General features: G+C 63.5%; 5 protein-coding genes across 8 annotated transcripts; 1 reads left to right on the top strand and 4 right to left on the bottom strand.

The window, feature by feature from the left end:
- Positions 1–147: 147 nt before the first annotated feature.
- Positions 148–2429, bottom strand: LOC135420351 (2'-5'-oligoadenylate synthase 1-like). Its single transcript, XM_064667728.1, has 6 exons — positions 2105–2429; positions 1630–1930; positions 1375–1550; positions 1056–1294; positions 833–968; positions 148–748 (listed from the first exon to the last, which is right to left on the bottom strand). The coding sequence occupies exons 1-6, from the start codon at positions 2297–2299 to the stop codon at positions 221–223; spliced, it is 1575 nt and encodes a 524-aa protein (XP_064523798.1). The 5' UTR covers positions 2300–2429; the 3' UTR covers positions 148–220.
- A 2451-nt stretch (positions 2430–4880) lies between these two features.
- Positions 4881–8531, top strand: IFRD2 (interferon related developmental regulator 2). 2 transcript variants are annotated; one of them, XM_064667730.1, is made up of 12 exons: positions 4881–4971; positions 5073–5189; positions 5282–5366; positions 5499–5623; positions 5755–5933; positions 6067–6117; positions 6459–6628; positions 6719–6824; positions 7029–7166; positions 7312–7440; positions 7515–7610; positions 7723–8531. In XM_064667730.1, exons 1-12 carry the CDS (start codon positions 4944–4946, stop codon positions 7801–7803), a joined length of 1305 nt encoding a protein of 434 aa, XP_064523800.1. In that variant the 5' UTR covers positions 4881–4943; the 3' UTR covers positions 7804–8531. The 2 variants fall into 2 exon arrangements, with proteins under 2 accessions (XP_064523800.1, XP_064523801.1); XM_064667731.1 differs by having other exon boundaries at positions 5699–5856.
- LSMEM2 (leucine rich single-pass membrane protein 2) lies at positions 7969–10709 on the bottom strand. Of its 2 annotated transcripts, none has more exons than XM_064667735.1 (4): positions 10599–10709; positions 9267–9410; positions 8976–9185; positions 7969–8894 (listed from the first exon to the last, which is right to left on the bottom strand). In XM_064667735.1, exons 1-4 carry the CDS (start codon positions 10618–10620, stop codon positions 8758–8760), a joined length of 513 nt encoding a protein of 170 aa, XP_064523805.1. In that variant the 5' UTR covers positions 10621–10709; the 3' UTR covers positions 7969–8757. The 2 variants fall into 2 exon arrangements, with proteins under 2 accessions (XP_064523805.1, XP_064523806.1); XM_064667736.1 differs by having other exon boundaries at positions 9267–9407.
- Positions 10710–11059: 350 nt separating this feature from the next.
- HYAL3 (hyaluronidase 3) lies at positions 11060–12761 on the bottom strand. The gene is made up of 3 exons (XM_064667729.1): positions 11865–12761; positions 11667–11756; positions 11060–11508 (listed from the first exon to the last, which is right to left on the bottom strand). Exons 1-3 carry the CDS (start codon positions 12759–12761, stop codon positions 11155–11157), a joined length of 1341 nt encoding a protein of 446 aa, XP_064523799.1. The 3' UTR covers positions 11060–11154.
- Positions 12705–16239, bottom strand: NAA80 (N-alpha-acetyltransferase 80, NatH catalytic subunit). Of its 2 annotated transcripts, XM_064667732.1 has the most exons (3): positions 15576–16142; positions 13947–14688; positions 12705–12794 (listed from the first exon to the last, which is right to left on the bottom strand). In XM_064667732.1, exons 1-2 carry the CDS (start codon positions 15796–15798, stop codon positions 13967–13969), a joined length of 945 nt encoding a protein of 314 aa, XP_064523802.1. In that variant the 5' UTR covers positions 15799–16142; the 3' UTR covers positions 12705–12794; positions 13947–13966. The 2 variants fall into 2 exon arrangements, with proteins under 2 accessions (XP_064523802.1, XP_064523804.1); XM_064667734.1 differs by lacking the exons at positions 12705–12794; positions 15576–16142 and adding an exon at positions 16206–16239 and having other exon boundaries at positions 13901–14688.
- Between the last annotated feature and the right edge of the window lie 1222 nt (positions 16240–17461).

Raw genomic sequence — 17461 nt, 5'->3', positions numbered from 1 at the left:
TGCTGCTCTGCACCCGTGTGTCCCTGTGCCATCCGAGCAGCTGGTGGCATTGAAGTCGCCCCTCATCCCAATGGGGATGGGTGACCCCAACCCCTTGACCACCCCTTGTGACACTTGACACTGTCCCCAACCAAGCAAGCAGCTACCAAGGATCCACCAAGGCATTTATTTCTAGTGTGACGGGGTACACAGAGGCATGGGCTGGTGCTGAGGGCAATGCTCAGGAGAGCGAGCAGGCAGGGAACTGGGGATGCTGGGGGCCTGCACCCCCCCGGAGCCGCAGGGACATGTGGATGGTGGTCTTGGGCTGAACATTGTAATGTGCCAGTGTGTGCCGGTCCTCCATCTCCCTGGTGTTATAGATGAGGTACTGCTGGTCAGCAGAAGGCCCCTGCCGGCTCTGGATCTGCTCCTTCAGCTTCCGGACAGTGTCGGTGGGCAGCACCGTGTAGGTAATGCTGCGGTTCTTATCACCCTGCACAAAGACCTCCATCTCCTGGGGCTCGGTCTGCAGCAGCACCAGCTTGGTGCTGTAGAAGATGCCATACGCAGCCAGGGTCTCGCTGTCCTGTAGGTTGATGTTGTTCCTACCTGGCTCCTGCTGTGCCAAGTTCTGCCTGTAAAAGGGGATGCCCCACTTCTTCTGGATCTCCTCCTTCACCTTCCCGATGGTGTCAGAGGGGCTGATGGTCAAGCTCAGTCTGGTGCCCGACAGCTGCCTCACCTCAATGTTCACGCGCCGGGCCGGCTGCAGGGACAGGAGAGTGGGTTGACAAAGCCAGCAGGGGCAGGGATGGGGGACCATGATGCCCACAGGCTCAGGCAGCCTTACCTGCACCTCCCAGGGCTGGATACCTGCAAGGCAGGGCAGTGAGCTGCAGCTGCTGGCAGCTGCCCGTGCCATCAAGCCCCAGTTCTTGCCTTGGCCCAGGATCCCCGTGGGGTCAGCAGGGTCCAGAATGACAGGGCTGCAAACACAAAGAGTGGGCACTGCTGTCAGCCCTGGGCAGTGCCATGGGGCCAGTGGCACAGGTGCCATAAGACACAGTCCTCACCGGTCACTGCTCAGCAGCCCCTTGACATGGTCACCGATCTTGCTGTCCTTGAGCGAGTAGTACTTCTCCCAGTAGATGCAGATGTCCTGGTACTGGCACAGCAGCTTCAGCACTGTGAGGAAGCCTTGAGCCGTGACAAAGGAGTCACGGGAGCCTGTGCCCTCCTCCCAGGCATAGATGGTCAGCAGCTCCAGGGCATACTTGGGGGGCAGGTCCGCTTTAGGGTTCTTTAGCTTCAGCTGGGGAGAAGACAGGGATGGGTGAGAGCTGGCTGGGGTGGCTGCCTAATGGGAGCTGGGAAAGCTGGGCAGCCCCTCACCTCCTTGTACCAGTACTTGACCAGTCGCAGGAGGTTCTTCGGCTTGGCAGGGAGACGCTTCACAAACTTCTTCTGCAGCTCAGTGAAGCAGGGGGAAAACTCCCCAGGGTGGCTGCAGGCATTCAGGAGCTCCACGTACACATCTGCCCTTGGCGGGGCGTCCTCCATTACCTGCCCTGTGGGGCGAGAAGGAGGGTGAGAGCCATCCCATCACTGACACCACTGCCTGGCCCCATGCCAGCCTACAGCACTTACCCAAGGCATCATAGGCAGGCAGAATGTCCACATCAATGGACTCTCCGTTCTCCTTGGAGGAGAGAGTGAGGCTGAGGGAGCGTGGTGCATTGTCAGGACCCTTGTAACGGGGTTCACTGATGCACAGACTGAACTGCAAGTTCTTCCTGCAAAATAAGGCAATCAGCCTTATTTTGATCAAATCCAGCATATCCTTTCTCTCCTCCTTCTGCTTTTGGTAGCTGGATAAGCAGCTGAGGAAGAGCACCACATCAGCATCAGAGTTGTTCTTCAGGGCCGTGCCCTTGCCCGCTGAGCCACCCTGCAGAGAGATACCCTGCCTGCTCAGCACCGCTGCCCCTCAGCACTGGGATCGCCTGCCACCACTCCTGGAACTGCCAAGGGAAACTGAGGCAGGGCAGGAGCTGGAGCAGCAGGACAGAGGGAAGGGCAACAGGAGAGGTGCCAGCTAGCCCCTGAGCAGGGCAGCACTCACCTTGACTGTCTTGTTGACATGGATTTCGGTCCCAAAGCAGTCCTCCTTCAAGAAGTCGCAGATCCGCCTCACTGTCTGCTTCACCTGCATGGAGAAAGCTGTGCTGGGCTCCAGGTTCTGCGCGATCCAGCCATCCAGGTTTTTGGCAGACACCGTACGCAGTTCGTTCATGAATGACACCTGGCCCACACTCATGTTGCCAGGTGTGCTCACTCCTGTTGCTCTCTACTGACTTGCTGCCTCCTATGCCCACTCCTGCCTTCACTTATCTGCCCCCCACAGCCTGCTCTTATCTGCAGCAGCTTTTAAAGCTCCCCAGGCCACCGCCCCTATGCCGTCACCACTGGGAACTTAAGGTGGTCCCGGGTCCTGCCGACGGGGTCCCCTGGGTGTCCGAGTTGCAATCACCGCGGGGGCTCGGAGGGGGCAGGAGGCGCGTCACCCTGACATCCGACAGAGGTGGTGGTGGCAGCGCAGGTGGCTGCCTGAGGCTGGCTCTGGAACCCTGTAGGACCTCACAGCCCAGGTGCCTGCGGTGGCACAGGGTCTCCCCTGGATGCCCAGCTGGACAGAGGTCCCACCATTGGGACCCGGTGCCAGCCCATGCCTGCCTGCACCCATGCCAGGGGCTCAGGTGTCCGGGCTGGGGCGCAGCCAGTGCCGGGACATGGCTCATGCTGGCGGCACTGTGTCACTAGGACTAATGGGACTTGGCCAGTGCCACCAGGGGCCTTGATATCACCAGAGGCGATGGAATGTGTCTGTCAGCAGCATCAGCAGATGCCCTGGCATCATTGTAGGCAATGAGATGCAGACAGTGCCAGTGCCACCGGGGGTCCTGGAGTCACCCCAAGTAATGGGACATGGCCAATGCCGGCACCACTGGGGGCCCTGGTGTCACTTCTGACAATGAGACATGTCCAGGGACAGTGCCACCGAGGATCCTGGTGTCAACACCGACAGTGGCGCATGGCTGGTGCCAGCATCACCAGGAGTTCCGGTGCCCTCCCTTGCAGTGGGATGCAGCCGGTGCCGGCATCGCCGGAGCTCCCAGGGACCCTCGAGCCCGGCAGCGGGAGGCGCAGGCTGGATGTTGCTGCCCGTGCTGCCTTAAGCGCCGGAGCCAGGGAATCGGGAGTTTCGATTTCTGCTCCTTCCGCGACTGCGGTTTCGGTTTCTGACTTGTCCTAGCTGGAAACGAAAGTGGAAAGGGCTCCGCGAGTGCCCTCTTGGCCCAAACAAACTAGGAATAGTCAAACTCAAACTCATGCCTGGAAACTCGGGGCGGGGTCGGGCGGGGCCAGGAGGACGGGCAGGGGCTGCAGGCAAGGGGACAGTGGGCTTCCGGGAGCTGCGGCTGGCAGAAAGTGGGGAAAAGGGGGATAGGGAACAGGGGCAGGAGCACGAAGGGGCAAGGGATCAGGACACTGGCAGAAGACAGGCAGGGGCTAGGGAGAGGAGACAGTAAGGGACAGGGATAGGGACAAGGATGAGGCAGGGAAGCATCAGCAGCAGGGGCAGGGATATGTGTAAGAGGGAGATGGGGTCCAGTCAGGGTCAGGGACAGCATAGGGGTACGGACTGGACCGAGCAGAGATAGACAGGGACAGGAATACAGACAGGGGCAGGGAGAAGAACAGAAGTAGAGATATTGGTAGCAGCAACAACATGGCCAGGGCAGGGATATGAGCAGGAGCAGGGACAGGTGTCCCCTTAGTGATGGGTGACAACAGGGCAGGAAAACAGACAGAGAAAGGGATATCAGGAAGGATATAGGCAGGGAGAGGACCAGCAGTGGGGACAGGGGTACAGGCAGGGGCAGGGCTGTGGGCAGGGACAGGTGTCAGGAGCATTTCACACCTGGTCCACGACGCCCAAGCACCAGGACCAAGACACCAAGGTGATCATGACAAGAGACATTCTTTATTCATACCCAAAGGGTGTCCCAGTTGGGGCACTCCAAACGTGGTTCACACATGGCTCTCGCACCCTTTGAGTGCTGAGGCACAGCAGGGTTTCACCAGTCCCTACTCTCCCCAAGGCTTTGCAAAGCCAGTGCAATCATGATTTTGGCATCCTTTCTTCCTTGTTTTGGAGTCAGTCTCACTATCTTAAGGGGTGAGGCCAGACAATAGGAGGGTCCAGGGTGCTGGTCTTATCTGAGGAGTCCAGGAGTAGCCTTCATCTTTTGTGGTGGGGCTGTCCTCTTCCTCCAGAGCTGGGGCCCTGCTGCCATTCCTACCCAACCATAGCTATGCAGTGAACAAGGGAACTGTTGGTGTATAGATCTTAATAAAGGTCATAACACTTCATAGGAGAAATACTAAGCGGCAGGGCAGGGATATGGGCAGGGATATGGGCAGGAGCAGGGACAGGTGTCCCCTTAATTGTGGGTGACAACGGGGCAAGAATACAGGCAGGGATGTAGGCAGGGAGAGGACCAGCAGTGGGGAGAGGGGTACAGGCAGGGGCAGGGCTGTAGGCAGGGACAGGTGTCAGGAGCATTTCACACCCAGCCCAAGGGATATAGGCAGGGATAATGAGGAGCCAGGGGTGAAGACAGTGTCAGGACGGAGAGAGGGGCAGGGACAGGAGCAGGGAGAAAAGCAGAGCCAGGGACAGGGATACGGGCAGGGCAGGGCCAGCGACACAAGCACGGACAGGGATTCCAGCAGGGCGGGCAGGGAAGGAGTACAGGCAGGGACAGGACAGGGATACGGGCAGGTCCCACGGCGCATGCGCAGACGGCGGCGGGCGCTCCCAGGGGGCCGCGCGGGGGGCGGGGCCAGGGGCGGGGCCTCCCGTCGGGGGAGGGGCGTGGGCGCCGCGCGCTCCGGCCATGCCGCGGTCCCGCCGCGCTGCGCGCCGTGAGTGGGGGGAGCCGGGAGGGGAGGCCGGGGACACGTGTGACATTTGTGACACGGGTGACGCGGCCGGTCTGACACGTGTCTGTCCCGCACCTCCGCAGGCGGCCCCGGCAGCGCCCGGGCGGGCTCGCCCGGCAGCGAGGAGGAGGCCGGCAGCGAGGTGCTGAGCCACTGCAGCAGCGCCAGCGAGGGCGCCAGCCCAGCCGAGGAGGGACCAGGTGAGCCGCGCGGACCCCCCTGGTGTCCCCACGTGGGTGGCGGTGTCCCCCACCCGCGGGCTCCCCTCCTTCACGTGGTGCCGCCCGGGCAGGGAGCGAGGCGGCGAGTGAGCAAGGCCAGGAGGAGGAGGCAGAGGACCGGCTGAAGGAGCACATGGACAACCTCCTGGACAAGAGGTGAGGAGCGGCTGCCACCTGCCGTGGGCGCTCCTGGCGCGCTGCCCATCCCTGCCAGCGCTGCCAGCCGGGGGCAGGGACGTGCCATGTCCCGGGACACCCCGGACTGTGACGTCCCGCGATCTCTCGTAGCGCCAAGACGCGGCAGGCGGCACTGCAGAGCCTGCGCCTGGCCTTGTCCTCCAAAACCCTGTCCGAGTTCCTGCTGGAGCGCCGCCTCACGCTCACCGACTCGCTGGAGAAGTGTCTCAAGAAAGGTCAGGGCGCGGGCGGGCTGCGGGTGGCAGGGCTGGTGACCCGGGTCTGAGGGACGTCTCTCGTGCTGCCCACAGGTAAAGGGGACGAACAGGCGCTGGCGGGCACCGTCCTCACCCTCCTCTGCCTCCAGATGGGCTCCGGCCCGGAGGGAGAAGAGGTGTTCCGCAGCCTGAAGCCCCTGCTCGTCAGCGTCCTGACAGACAGCACGGCCAGCCCCAGCGCCCGGCAGAGCGTAAGGCCCGGCCCCTTTCCTCCTGGGGACACCTCGGTGCTGGGGAGAGCCTTTGGGGCCCCTGCAGTTACCGGAAGGTGATGGGATTGGGTGTTGTACAGAGCAGGGGGGCAAGGCAGAGGCACCCCTGCCTGGCTTCTCTTTGGTTGGGTGCTGGATCTGTCCTGGCACTGCCTTCTCTGACTGCCCTTTCCTCACTCCTCTCACCAGTGTGCCATGGCCCTGGGCATGTGCTGCTACATTGCTGCTGCTGACCTCGAGGTAACTGCGCCTGAGTGTCGCCCATACCCCTGCAGGAGGGCACCCGGGGCTGCTGTGCCACCTGCCCTCAGCCCACGATGCCAGGGCAGCCTGGAGCTGAGCTGGGGTAGGGGTACAGGGACATCAGTGACAGCCCAGGCCCCTTCCCTGGGCAGTGTGGAGCTGAGCTGGGGGGAGGCCTGCCTTGCAGAGATGGGGTGTTCTGGGTGGAGGAGTCTCTGCTGTCTCAGGGAGTTCCTGGTGCCCCTGGGCATAGTGGGTCCCCTTCAGTCCCCAGTGCACAGCTCACTATGGCATCTTCATGTCAGCTGTGGTCTGACTGGTGAGTTTCTCCCCTCCAGGACCTGATTTCGTGCCTGTCCTGCTTGGAGGGGGTCTTCAGCCCCCCCAGCACAGGTGAGGCAGGCTCAGCACCGGCCCAGCACGGGCCTCTGCACTGCAGCGCGCTCCAGTCATGGTCCCTGCTCCTGACCATCTGCCCCCCCTCCCACCTCAGGAGCATTTTGGACAAGTGAGTGGGGTGTGGGGTGAGTGGAGGCTGGTGTGGGGTAGCCAGCTGTGGAGTAGAGAGTCCCTGACTGTCCTCCTGCCTCTGTCCCAGTCGCTGGCTGCAGCTGCCCCCACTGCTGTCCAGCAGCAGCGTCGCCCTGCGCATCCTGGCCGGGGAAACCATCGCACTGGTGTTTGAGCTGGCCCAGGACCTGGAGGTACAACAGTGGGTGGGCAGTAGCCAGGTGGGAGGGAGCTGCAGGCAGCAGCACCCTGCCCGTGCCCTGGCTGAGCTGGCACTGACTGGAGTCACCAGCAGGTGTCCAGGCAGAGGGTCTGGCCTGGGTGATCCCCCTGCCCTGTCATGGCCATGGTGGCAGTGCCTGGAGCCACATCCCTCCAAATCCCCTGCTTTTTGGCAGGAGGACTTGTGCCACCAAGATACAGAGCTCTTGTGTACCCAGCTCAAGGTCCTGGCTACTGAGAGCAACAAGTACCGAGCCAAGACAGACCGACGGAAGCAGCGATCCATCTTCCGGGACATCCTGCGTTTCATTGAGGTGCTGGAGGCTGGTGGTGCCCTTCCCTGCCGAGCCCCTCGCTGTATGGCTGCTGCCCAGCTGCCTGGTGATTCCCCTCCATGGAGAGCCAGGGACACGTAGGGCTGGTACCTGGGTTATTGCTGATGCCCCTCTCTCTGTTCAGAGTGGGGAGTACCAGGAGGAGACCATCCGATTTGGCCTGGAGTGCATGTACCTGGACAGCTGGGCACGCCAGCGGACCTACCAAGCCTTTAAAGAGGTGCTGGGCTCTGGCATCCGCCACCACCTCCAGGTAGGGGCTGGGCAGACCCACCAGGGAGTGCTGGGCTGGTGCTGGTGGGTGCTGACATGCCCCTGCTTCTGCAGAACAACGAACTGCTACGGGAGATCTTCGGCCTCGGGCCCCCCTTGGTGCTGGATGCAGCTGCTTTAAAAGCCAGCAAGGTCTCCCGCTTTGAGAAGGTGTGTTCCACCTCCCAGATTTATGCCCACAGTCCCCTCCTGTGCCGCTGATTGAATCTAGTGGGCGCTGATGGAGCATCCCTAACCCATCTCTTCTTCCCTCTCCTTCCAGCACCTCTACAACTCGGCCGCCTTCAAAGCCCGCACGAAAGCCCGGAGCCGTGTGCGGGACAAGCGGGCGGATGTGCTGTGATGGGCAGAGGGGGGCAGAGCCCCCAGCCCACCTGGACTGCAGACCCAGCACTGTGAGGGGCAGGTGCCCCTGGCCTTTGGGCTTTTATTCATGTACAGCAGAGTATTTAATGCCTGGAGCTGCCCCACTGGGGGCTGCCCCCTCTTTTATTTTTTTAACCAAAGAAAGGAAGGATAAAAGAAGAGCAGGGGGAGGTGGTGGCGTGTCTGCTGTGTGCCTGCTCTGCGGCTGAGGCTCTGTGTGGCACAGTGGGAAGGGCTTTCACCAGAGCTCCTGCAGCCCCTTTTAGAGGCAAGGCTCATGTCCCCAGTCCTGTGGGGACACCAGGGTGGCCTGGCACAGCCTGAGGGGTGATTGAGAGGGCAGAGCTGTGCGAGGCTGTGGGGCAGCTGGCCTGGTGTCTGTGCCTGTGGCAGGAGCACTCGCTTTCACTTGCCACGCTGGGCACAGCCCCTGCCTCCACAGCCAGCCTGGCACCAGGGGTGGTGGCAGAGCAGTGTAGGGTGGCAGGCCTTGCTCAGCCCAGCCAGCTGCTCACTCTTAGCCCTTTTTTCAGCCAAATGCTTTATATGAAATAGTAATCTTGGGGGAAATTAATTACGGGGGGGCAACTGCCCAGGCAGGCATGGGGCTGTGCCAGCTGGCAGTGCCTGCCACTCCGGGAATGTATCTATCATGGTGATTTTCTAAGACTTTGATTGTAAGAGGTAATTAAAAGGCTAATTGGAGGGTGCCTTCTGCCTTGTTAAGAGGAAGGGCTGTCACAGAAGCGGGTGCCGGTCCTTACAGCCCTGTCCCTTTCTCTCGCAGCCTGGGGCGGGAGCCAGGATTGCCCCTGTGCCCCAAGAGGCAATGCTGCCAGGTCTGAGCAGGTAAGGCTGCCCGTTGCTCCCTCCTGCCCTTCGCTGCCCCTTCCCGTGGTGGCCTGGAGCCCGTGGTGGGGCTGGGAGCAGCTCAGCGGTGCCCGCCGGGCTGGGTGCTGGCGTTGAGGCGAGCCCAGAGCTGCCTGCTGGCTGCCCGCAGCTGGTGCACGGCATCCTCCTGGCTCTCCAGCCACTGGGCCAGCGCCCGCACGGACTGGCTCTGCAGGACTGCGGGGAGAGGATGGGGACATGTTGGGGACAGGCTCCCCTGCAGCACCCCAACCCCCCGCCCTGCCCAGTGTCACATACCACTCAGGTAGATGGCCAGCGTGGCCAGGACCAGGCTCGCCAGTGCCAGGAGCACCAGCAGAGCCAGCAGCAGGGGGTGGCCAGGGCCGAGGCAGGGGCAGGGGCTGGCAGGGGGCACGGGGCGCAGGGTGGGCAGTAGCACTGGGGGCACGGGGGACACGGGCCGAGGTGGAGGCTGGCGCAGGCTGCTGGAGGGAGCCGGGCCGTTGCCTGCAGGCAGGGGAGAGAAGAGGTCAGAACCCAGTCACAAGCACAGCCAGGGCTGGCGGGACCACCCCCCAGCGTTCTCACCCTCTGTGCCCTTCTGCCCGCCCGAGGCCAAGTGCAGGTCGCTGATGGACTCCACAGGGCACAGGCTGATGGCTCCCGGCTCACTGCTGTCGGGGTCCCCGGGCTCTGCTGGTGCAGCACCCTCAGCCCTTCCCATGCTGTCTGCTGGAGCAGAGGCAAAGGGTCAGCATGTGCCCTGCCCACAACCCCTCCATGCCCCAGGCACCCCTGTGGGACCAGACCCCTGGGGGGGGATCCCAACCTTGGCAGCCCAGTGCTGTGGTGGGGCAGGCAGCCAAGGCCGGTGTTCCCTTGGCACAGCCCTGCAGGCGCGGCAGGCAAGCGCTGGCTGTGCCCCCCGGCCCTGACGCTGTCATCGGAGCACTTAGCAGGCAGGCACCTGGTGGCCACGATTCCAGAGCCTCCCGGAGCCTCGTTAGTGGGACTGGAATCTGGCCCTGGCTTGGGGGCAGGAATGTGCCACCCCCTGGTCCCAATAGCCCGGGCACTTTGGGGCTGGCTGGGGCTCCCAGGGCCAGCTGGGAGGCAGTGGGCAGGGCCAGGACAGTGCCAGCCGGTGGTGTGGCTCGGCTTGCCCTGCAGGCACCATGCTCAGGCATTGCTTGGGGATGCACAGATGGAGATGTGGGATGTGTGCTGTGCCAGGGGGACCTGGTGCCCACTGCCCAAGTGGGCACATCCCTCATGGGAGTGAGGGAGCTTTTTGGAAGTAGGCATGGCTCCAGCACCGTTTCAGGAAGCAAGCATGGGGTTGAGGGAAAGGGTTCTTTTCTAGGTGTTGGCGCATTTTTGAGCTGCGGGCAGGGCCCACGTGCTGTGCCCGTGGCGGAGCGGGGCAGGCTGGCACTGTGCCCATTCCCAATCCCTCCCGGGGTCAGTGGCGTGTCACAGGGCAGCGTGGCGCCATGCTGCTGCTGTCCAGACTGTGAGTCACCCTGCAGGTTGGTGGCCATCAGGGCTGGGGAGCCTCAGCTGGTACCCAGGTCCCCTCAGACCCTCCCCAGGGCCCTGCCTTTGGCCAGGGGCTGGCCTGTGGGTATGCCCATCACCCCTGCATCTGCTTCCCCCCAGCTGGGGGACAGAGCTGGTCGTGTAAGTTTGGTGCAGGGGGCTGTGCCAGCCAGCTGCCTGCCCCCTCCCCAAACCCTGCTGCCCTGCACCTGCAGCCCTCCAGGAGCCTCTTCTTCCCTGGGCAGGCATCTCTGCCCACAGTCCCCCTGGCAGAAGGCACCATCTGGCCACTGCTTCTATCCCAACTTCACAGTCCCATGCCACCCAGTCCCCCCTGGGGTGCCAGGGCCCCCACCAGCCCCCAGCCCGCTCCCAGTGTACCTTCTGCAGCCTCCCTGGGCATGGCTCCCTCTGCCCTGCGCCCGGGCAGTGTGAGTGGGCAGTGAGGTGGTGCGGGGCCCCTGGGAGCTGGGCACTGGGTTGCCAGTGCGCCAACTGCGCTGCTTAAAATAGGATAGTGAGAAACACAGTTGGGGGGGGATAAAAATAGCTGTGGGGAGGGGGGCCTGCTGGCGTGGACAGGGCTGCCAGCAGCACAGTGCCAGTGTGGCAAAGGGACAGCAGGTTGTGGCAGTGCCCCATACCCTTTCCCAGGGTAAAGGGGCTGCCAGCTCACCAGGGGATCAGGGCAGAGTCCATGCAGGGAAACTGAGGCCCCACTGGACCCATCCAGAGCCAAACTGGGGTCTGTGCCATCTCTCAGTAGCAATGGCAATTGTGCCCAGCCTGGGGGCACCACAAAGCCCCCCCACCCCAGCTTTGCCCACAAGGACCATGCCAGCTCTGCCAGGAGGATTTATTTAAGTTAATGAGACCGTTAAGAAGTGCCAGCAGCAGTGCTGCCAGGGTAGGGGACCGTGGTGGTCCCCAGCCCGGGTCACCAGCCCCACGTGCCCTGTGGTGGGCAGGTATTGGAGGGCAGGAGGTCCTTATGCCCATAAAGGCTGTGAGTGTGGGTGGGCACCAGGCAGGAGGTGGCAGGGCCAGGCCGAACCCGCTGCGCACAGCGTTCACCTGCCCAGCCACGGTAGCAGTGGCAGCGGAAGGCAGCCGGCGGGCTGGCACTGGGTCCGAGGTGCAGGAGGCTGCCCAGGTCATGGGGCTGCCGGCGCATGCAGCGCCCGTGTCCGTGGCACTGCCTGTAGCTGCACTCTCGGGCTGCCGCCGTCACATTGGCCACGTAGGGGCCCAGGGTGGACACGAGGTAGTGGCGCAGGCTGGCACAGCTCTCCTGGGAAGGAAGCACCAGTGAGAACCCGCCCCGGAACCGGAGACCCTCTGGTCACCCCTCCCCAGCAGGCATCAGGGACGTGGCCATCCTGTATGTCCCATGCCACCTCCTGCTGCCCACCATGTGCCGGCTCCAGTGCAGTGCGGGGCCATACTCACAGCTGAGCGGGAATAGGACATGTCTCCCCAGAGCACAAGTCCAGCTGCTCCCAGCGCTGCACTCTCCCCAATGGTGTGCACCAGGTCAGCCTGCCAGGAACAGAGACATGACCGGGCTGGGGAGGCACAGGCTGTGTCCCTGTGCCACGCAGAACCCCCTGGCACACACAATACCAACTCCGGCCCCACAGTGCTTACCAGCTCCAGGAACTGGGGTGAGCGGCGGAAGGAGAGGCGGGAATAGGCGATCACGGGCAGGAGGCCGTGGGCCCCGAAGGCGGCCACGCGCAGGGCCTCACGCAGCCGGTGGTGGACGTAGCGGTGGCGCAGGGCAGGTGGCAGTGCCGGTGGCAGGTAGATGCTGGGGTAGAGGGCCGAAGAGGCAGCCCAGAGCCAGCCCAGCCGGTTGTTGCGCTGCACCTCTGCCGGCTGGCACTGCCCGGTGTAGTTGGCCACCTTGGCCCAGTTTCCATTGAGGCAGTCAGGGAAGCGGTAGAAACCCCAAAGCCCTCTTGGGCGCAGGGTCTGGCCCAGCAGAAGCGTCTCTTCCATCAGAGCCTGTGCCGCCTGCTCAAACTCCTGCTGGGCCAGCCGGAGCAGCCGCCGTGCCGGCAGGGTGCCATGCCGGTCCTGCACCCACTGCTTCGAGGCTGCCCGGTATATCTTTTTGGTCCCCCAATTTTGGGCCCAGAGGGGCCTCCACTCCTCCCAGTCCACCACGGCCAAGCCATGGAAAGCAGGGCGCAGGAGGAGGCGGATGTCCTCAGCCACCCTGGCGAAGTGGGAGCCAAGGGGGACACGCTGGGGGATGCCCCCATTGTGGGGGACACCCTGCCGTGACAGGTAGGGGTACAGCCCAAACTTGTTCTTGTAGAAGATGGTGATGTTCTGGCCCATGAAGCAGCCGTCCTGGTTCTCCACGATGCCATAGTCACTGAGAGGCAGCGCCACACCGAAGCGGCACTGGCAGCGCCCAGTGGGGACGTTCCACACCACGGCAAAGGGCTGGCCGCCTGACAGGGGCTCAGGTGCTGGGCTCTCCCCGCTGGTGGTGCCCAGTGCCAGGCACACCCACAGCACCAGCACCAGCACCATCCCCCCTCACTGGCTGCCTGCGGGGCCAGCACCCTGCAGGGAAAAGAAAGCAGTGGGGGTGAGGCTGCGGGGCACTGCAGGCACCCCAGCCATGCTGGCACTGCCACCCTGGCATGCGGCAGGCTAGGATCAACCACAGGTGCCAGGTGCCCCGCAAGCACGTGCTGCCCACCAAAAAACCCCACAGGACTTGGTAAACTTGAGGGTTTCAGACCCCTCCTGCCTCAGCACTGGCAGTGGGCACCTCTGCCTGCTGCACGCTGGGGTCGAGCCCCTGCCTGCCACCAGCACAGCCATGGCACAGCTCTGGAGTGGCACTGCAAGCCACAGACCCTGGTGTTTCCATTTTCCTGCCTGTAGTGGGGGCACCATGACCCCCTCCTCCCCATTTCACCACAGCACCTTGCCCAGCTGGGTGCCCTACTGAGGGACCAAGCCCCACAAGAGGCATGGTGGAGCCAAAGGCACAGCTGGGTCCCTCATAGACCAGGCAGAACCAGAGGGGGCTGGTGCCCCTGCCCGGTGCTGGCCAGCTGCCCGGGACAAGGGGATTAGACGGCGGACGGGCCCGGGGGCCGCGTGATGCAGCAAGGGCAGCGCTAATCCCCCGGCGCGAGGCCGGACGCTCTCCCTGACCTTCCCGCTGCCATGCCTCTAGCTCTCACTGACGACGGCTGCCTCGGGGTGGGGGGGCTTGGCCACCTGCCCCCCTCGCCATGCAGCTCAGGGACCCGACTCTGCAGCCCCACTGCCATGCCATACTCCCCCTGGTGCCCCTCCAGCCATCGTGTGCCTTGATTTACCCATGGCTGCTCAGTGGCAAGAGCAGTGGCCATGCTGGAGACCACCACACACCATCAGCCCCAGCTGCCCTTCAGTGAATCCCCTGAGTGGAGGAGACACTGCTGGGACTGGGTGGCACTCCTGGGATCAGTCCCAGCCCCACAGCCTAGACTGGATCTGGCTCCCTGCCACACTGGTGGTCCCAGAGCCATGGCCAGGCGAGCCGGGAGCCAGGTGGGAGTGGAATCAGTGTGCCCAGGCAGGGCAGGGTGTGAGGACCCACCCAGCAATGGGGCCAGGGTGAACCAGGGAGGCTGGGGGAGCTGGTGCCAGCCCTGAAGAATGGCAGGCAGTCAGGCAGCGCCACAGCAGGCAGCTCCTGCCTGCACTGCTTTTAATCACCGTCTTGGGGCCCCAGCCCCTCAGATGTCCTTCTTCATCCAGAAGATGGGGAGCCCTTTGGCGTCGCGGTGGGGGGTTTTCAGGAGGCTCTGCTTGCTGTTCTCAGCCAGGACACCCCTCGCCCAGATCACAGTCGGTGGAGGGGGTGGTGGTGGGACAGTGAGGGGTGGGAGGGGAGGCGGGGGGGCAGAGGGTACCCTTGGCCTGATGGTGATGGCAGCACCAGGAGGGGCGGAGAAGAGCCGCAGCACCTCGGAGGATATGGCAGGGCTGAGGAAGGCCACGCTCTGCACCGGCTCACCCAGGACGTAGCCCAGGTGGGCATAGAAATGCTGCTTGTCGTGGGTGGTGAGGTGCAGGCAGCCAAACCCCTGGGCCCGGGCCCACCGCTCAGTGGCCTCCATCAGCCGCCGCCCGTAGCCCTGGCCCCGCAGCGCCCGGGCCACCACCACGCTCTCCACGTAGAGGTCACGGGGACGGCCGACCACACGGGAGAGTCGGACATGGCCCACCAGCTGGCAGGGACCCTCCCGGGGGCCAGGGATCTCGGTGGGGCCCCGGCTCCGCAGCAGCAGCAGGCAGATGGGAAAGGCGTCCGAGGAGCGCTGGAGCATGTGGAGCCGCGACGCCCGGCTCTTCCCCCACTCCTCGCGCAGCAGCTCGGCACAGGCTTCCAGCAGCTCCGGCCTCTGGTGCAGGGGGACCAAGCTGAGCTCCTCTGACACCGAGCCCATTCTTCTCACTGACAGGAAACCAAGCAGGCCACAGTTTAGAGGCAGTGGGGGACAGATCGTGTGTGTCCCCCCCAGCCCAGCACTGGCCCCAGTGTGGGCACAGTTCCCCAGCAGTGCAGACAGATGAGTTCATAGGGATTAGCGGCAGGTCCAAGGTCAAACAACAGTGGCAGGGAAGTGGCACGTGGTGCCAGCTCCAGGAATCTGTGCCTTGAGACTTGCAGGCAGGTCTGGCACTGCCAAACCAGCAGAGGGGCAGGAGGCACAGTGCTGGCCTTGCCCCCTCCACAGCTCTGCCACTAGCTCCTGCCACCTGGGCACCTGTCAGACCAGCCAGCTCATTACATGTGTCCCCAGCATGGGGGTTCCAGGGGGCCCTGACAGCCTCTGAGGGGTCACAACCACCATGTGGTGGGGATCCCTCTCCCAGCCCGGTGGCTGTTCCCATTGCGAAGGAGAAGCCGCAGGCAAAAGGCAGGAGGAACCGCCACACCCGTTTATAGAATGGGGTTGAGCAAACTGCTCCACTTCCCCTCTGGGGGGTGGGGAGAGCTTGGGCTCACCCTCCCACACCCTCAGGGTGCCCCCCAGTAGCCCCCCTAGCTCCAAGATCCCTGACTCCCAGCTCAGCCTGCAATGACCCCTTCAGAAACCAGACAGCACCCCAAGACCCCACTGGCACCCTCAGTGGGTGATGGTTTTCTTCTATCCACCCAGCAAACCCACACCAGGACCCCAACAGCACCTGCCTGCCACTCACTCTGCCTGCACCCACCTTCCCTGTGCTTACCCTGCTCGCTCTCCCCCTGCTCACTCTCACCCTGTTCACTCTCCCCCTGCTCACACTCACCCTGTCCACACTTAACCTGCCCACACTCACCCTGCTCACACTCACCCTGCCTGCTCTGCCGGCTCCTGCGCCCTCGGTGCCTGCGCAGCAGCACGGCAGGAAGCAGCCCAGGCTCATGACCAACCACAGAGCCTGGTTCTGCTTCCCTGGTGTGAATGACACGTCTGTCCAGGGCCCCGCGGCACCCCCACTTCCCCACCCTGGACCCTGACACAGGACACCCATCCTGCCTGCATCCCCCCATCGCTCCAAACCACTCGGCACCCATACATGGTGCACAAATAGAAACTGCTTCTCCCAGCTGATCGCTGCCCCCACCTCATGGACTGAACACACGGTACCCACCCCACCACTGACCACCGTCGCTGACCATCACTGACCCACCACTGATCCATCGCTGACCCCAGCACTGACCCCATCTCTGACCCATCACTGACCCCATCACCCAGCACTGACCATCACTGACACATTACTGACCCCATTATTGTCCCACCACTGGCCCATCGTTTATCCCACTACTGACCACACCACTGCCCCATCACTGGTCTCATCACAGACCCCAGCACTGACCCACCACAAGCCCACCACTGCCCCGTCACTGCCCCGCCCCCGGGCCCCTGCCCCGTCCCGTTCCCCCTCCCGCCGTGCCCCGGTCCCGCCCGGTCCCGCCCGTACCGCTCTCCGGCCCCGCCGCCGCCGTCACTTCCCGCGCCCCGCCCGCCCCGCCCCGCCCCGCGCGCCCCCGGGCGGCCGGAGGACGCACCGCCCGTGCCCCGATCCCGAATTCCCCGCAGCCGCTCACCCAGCCTTGGCCGTGGCAGGACGGCAGCACACTCACCCTTAGCCACCCGGCCCTCCGCAGAGCCTTCCTCCCCAGCCGCCAGCCCCAAGGACCCCATGGCAGACCTGCAGTGCCGCAGCTCCGCTTCCTTCTGGAGCAGAGCTGCCTGAGGTCCTCCTTCCCTCCTCCCCAAGGAGTCGGACACCGTGGGGGAGCTCTCCATCCGTCTCTTCCGAGTGGTGATCGGCCTCATGGCTGAGATGAAGCTGATGAAAAAGGAGGTGCGGGACAGCCCTGCACTGCTGCTGCCGCTGCTCCTTCACCTGCACGACCAGGACAAGAGCATGGCCAAGGTGGGATTCCCCACCTGGCCGGTTCTTTGGGTAGTGCAGTGCTGGCACTGGACCCTTAGATGTGTCCCCCTGAGGTCCAGCTTGCTGAGTCCCCAGGCAGAGCCCCCCTCCCTGCCCACTGCTGCCTTTCTGCTCCTGCTGCCTGGATGGATGGGGTAGTGAGTCCTTGCCCATCTATCTGCCTCCAGACCGCCCCTGGCATGGGTTCCTGCAGCCTCAGCCTGGACAACAGCTCCGCAGCAGCCTGGGGCCACCAAGACCAAAACTTTGTAGCCCCGACAGGCTTCCAGCCAGAGAGATTGGCTCCCCTCGTATGTCCTGAGGTGCTGAGCCTGGGAATAGCATCATTCCCCAGCTGGTGCATCTACCTACACGTGCTGGGATAGGCTCTGAGCACTGCCACTGTGTCCCTGATGGTGGTGGTTGTGGCATCTCTGCTGCTCAGTAAGCTTCTCCAGCAAGGACTCTGCTGGGGCACAAGAAAGCAGCAGTCTGAGCCCTAGGATGCTCTGCAGGTTGGGGGATCTGCTCTTCCCGAAATCTGACAGGAGAGAAGAGACCTCAGCCAGAATCCTCCAGAGAGCAGCCAGACAGCTGCTCCCTTCCTAAGCCTGTCGCCTTACAGAGACCAGTGCAGGACATTCCCGCTGTCCTTCCCTGCCTCCACTAGTGCCAAGGAGAAAAGAAGCTGATTGTGCAAAATAAAGTTTATGCCCCAAAACAGATTTTAGCTCTTTAGAGCATCACCTGTCCCAGACAGAGAGGCACTACCCCGGCACAGCCAAGGACGGGTCCCT

The sequence above is a fragment of the Pseudopipra pipra genome, chromosome 11 (assembly GCF_036250125.1).
Source record: "Pseudopipra pipra isolate bDixPip1 chromosome 11, bDixPip1.hap1, whole genome shotgun sequence".
Taxonomy (NCBI): Eukaryota; Metazoa; Chordata; class Aves; order Passeriformes; family Pipridae; genus Pseudopipra; species Pseudopipra pipra.
The sequence above is the reverse complement of the archived record's forward strand: the minus strand, read 5'-3'. Positions and strand labels throughout refer to the sequence as shown.

Bases quoted from the DNA above. Each gene is read 5' to 3' on its own strand.
- LOC135420351 (XM_064667728.1), bottom strand. From the start codon at position 2,299: ATGAGTGTGGGCCAGGTGTCATTCATGAACGAACTGCGTACGGTGTCT. The intron at 1,295-1,374 runs GTGAGGGGCTGC...TCTTCTCCCCAG, and splicing joins TCAAGTACTGGTACAAGGAG to CTGAAGCTAAAGAACCCTAA. The intron at 969-1,055 runs GTGAGGACTGTG...TTGTGTTTGCAG, and splicing joins GGGCTGCTGAGCAGTGACCG to CCCTGTCATTCTGGACCCTG.
- IFRD2 (XM_064667730.1), top strand. From the start codon at position 4,944: ATGCCGCGGTCCCGCCGCGCTGCGCGCC. The intron at 5,367-5,498 runs GTGAGGAGCGGC...GATCTCTCGTAG, and splicing joins GACAACCTCCTGGACAAGAG to CGCCAAGACGCGGCAGGCGG. The intron at 7,167-7,311 runs GTGCTGGAGGCT...CTCTCTGTTCAG, and splicing joins ACATCCTGCGTTTCATTGAG to AGTGGGGAGTACCAGGAGGA.
- LSMEM2 (XM_064667735.1), bottom strand. From the start codon at position 10,620: ATGCCCAGGGAGGCTGCAGAAG. The intron at 9,411-10,598 runs GTACACTGGGAG...CCTCTGCTCCAG, and splicing joins GCCCAGGGAGGCTGCAGAAG to CAGACAGCATGGGAAGGGCT. The intron at 9,186-9,266 runs GTGAGAACGCTG...CCCTGCCTGCAG, and splicing joins CGGGCAGAAGGGCACAGAGG to GCAACGGCCCGGCTCCCTCC.
- HYAL3 (XM_064667729.1), bottom strand. From the start codon at position 12,761: ATGGTGCTGGTGCTGGTGCTGTGGGTGTGCCTGGCACTGGGCACCACC. The intron at 11,757-11,864 runs GTAAGCACTGTG...TGTTCCTGGCAG, and splicing joins CACCCCAGTTCCTGGAGCTG to GCTGACCTGGTGCACACCAT. The intron at 11,509-11,666 runs GTGAGTATGGCC...CTTCCTTCCCAG, and splicing joins TGTCCTATTCCCGCTCAGCT to GAGAGCTGTGCCAGCCTGCG.
- NAA80 (XM_064667732.1), bottom strand. From the start codon at position 15,798: ATGGGTGCCGAGTGGTTTGGAGCGATGGGGGGATGCAGGCAGGATGGG. The intron at 14,689-15,575 runs GTGAGTGTGAGC...GTTTCCTGTCAG, and splicing joins GAGCCGGCAGAGCAGGCAGG to TGAGAAGAATGGGCTCGGTG.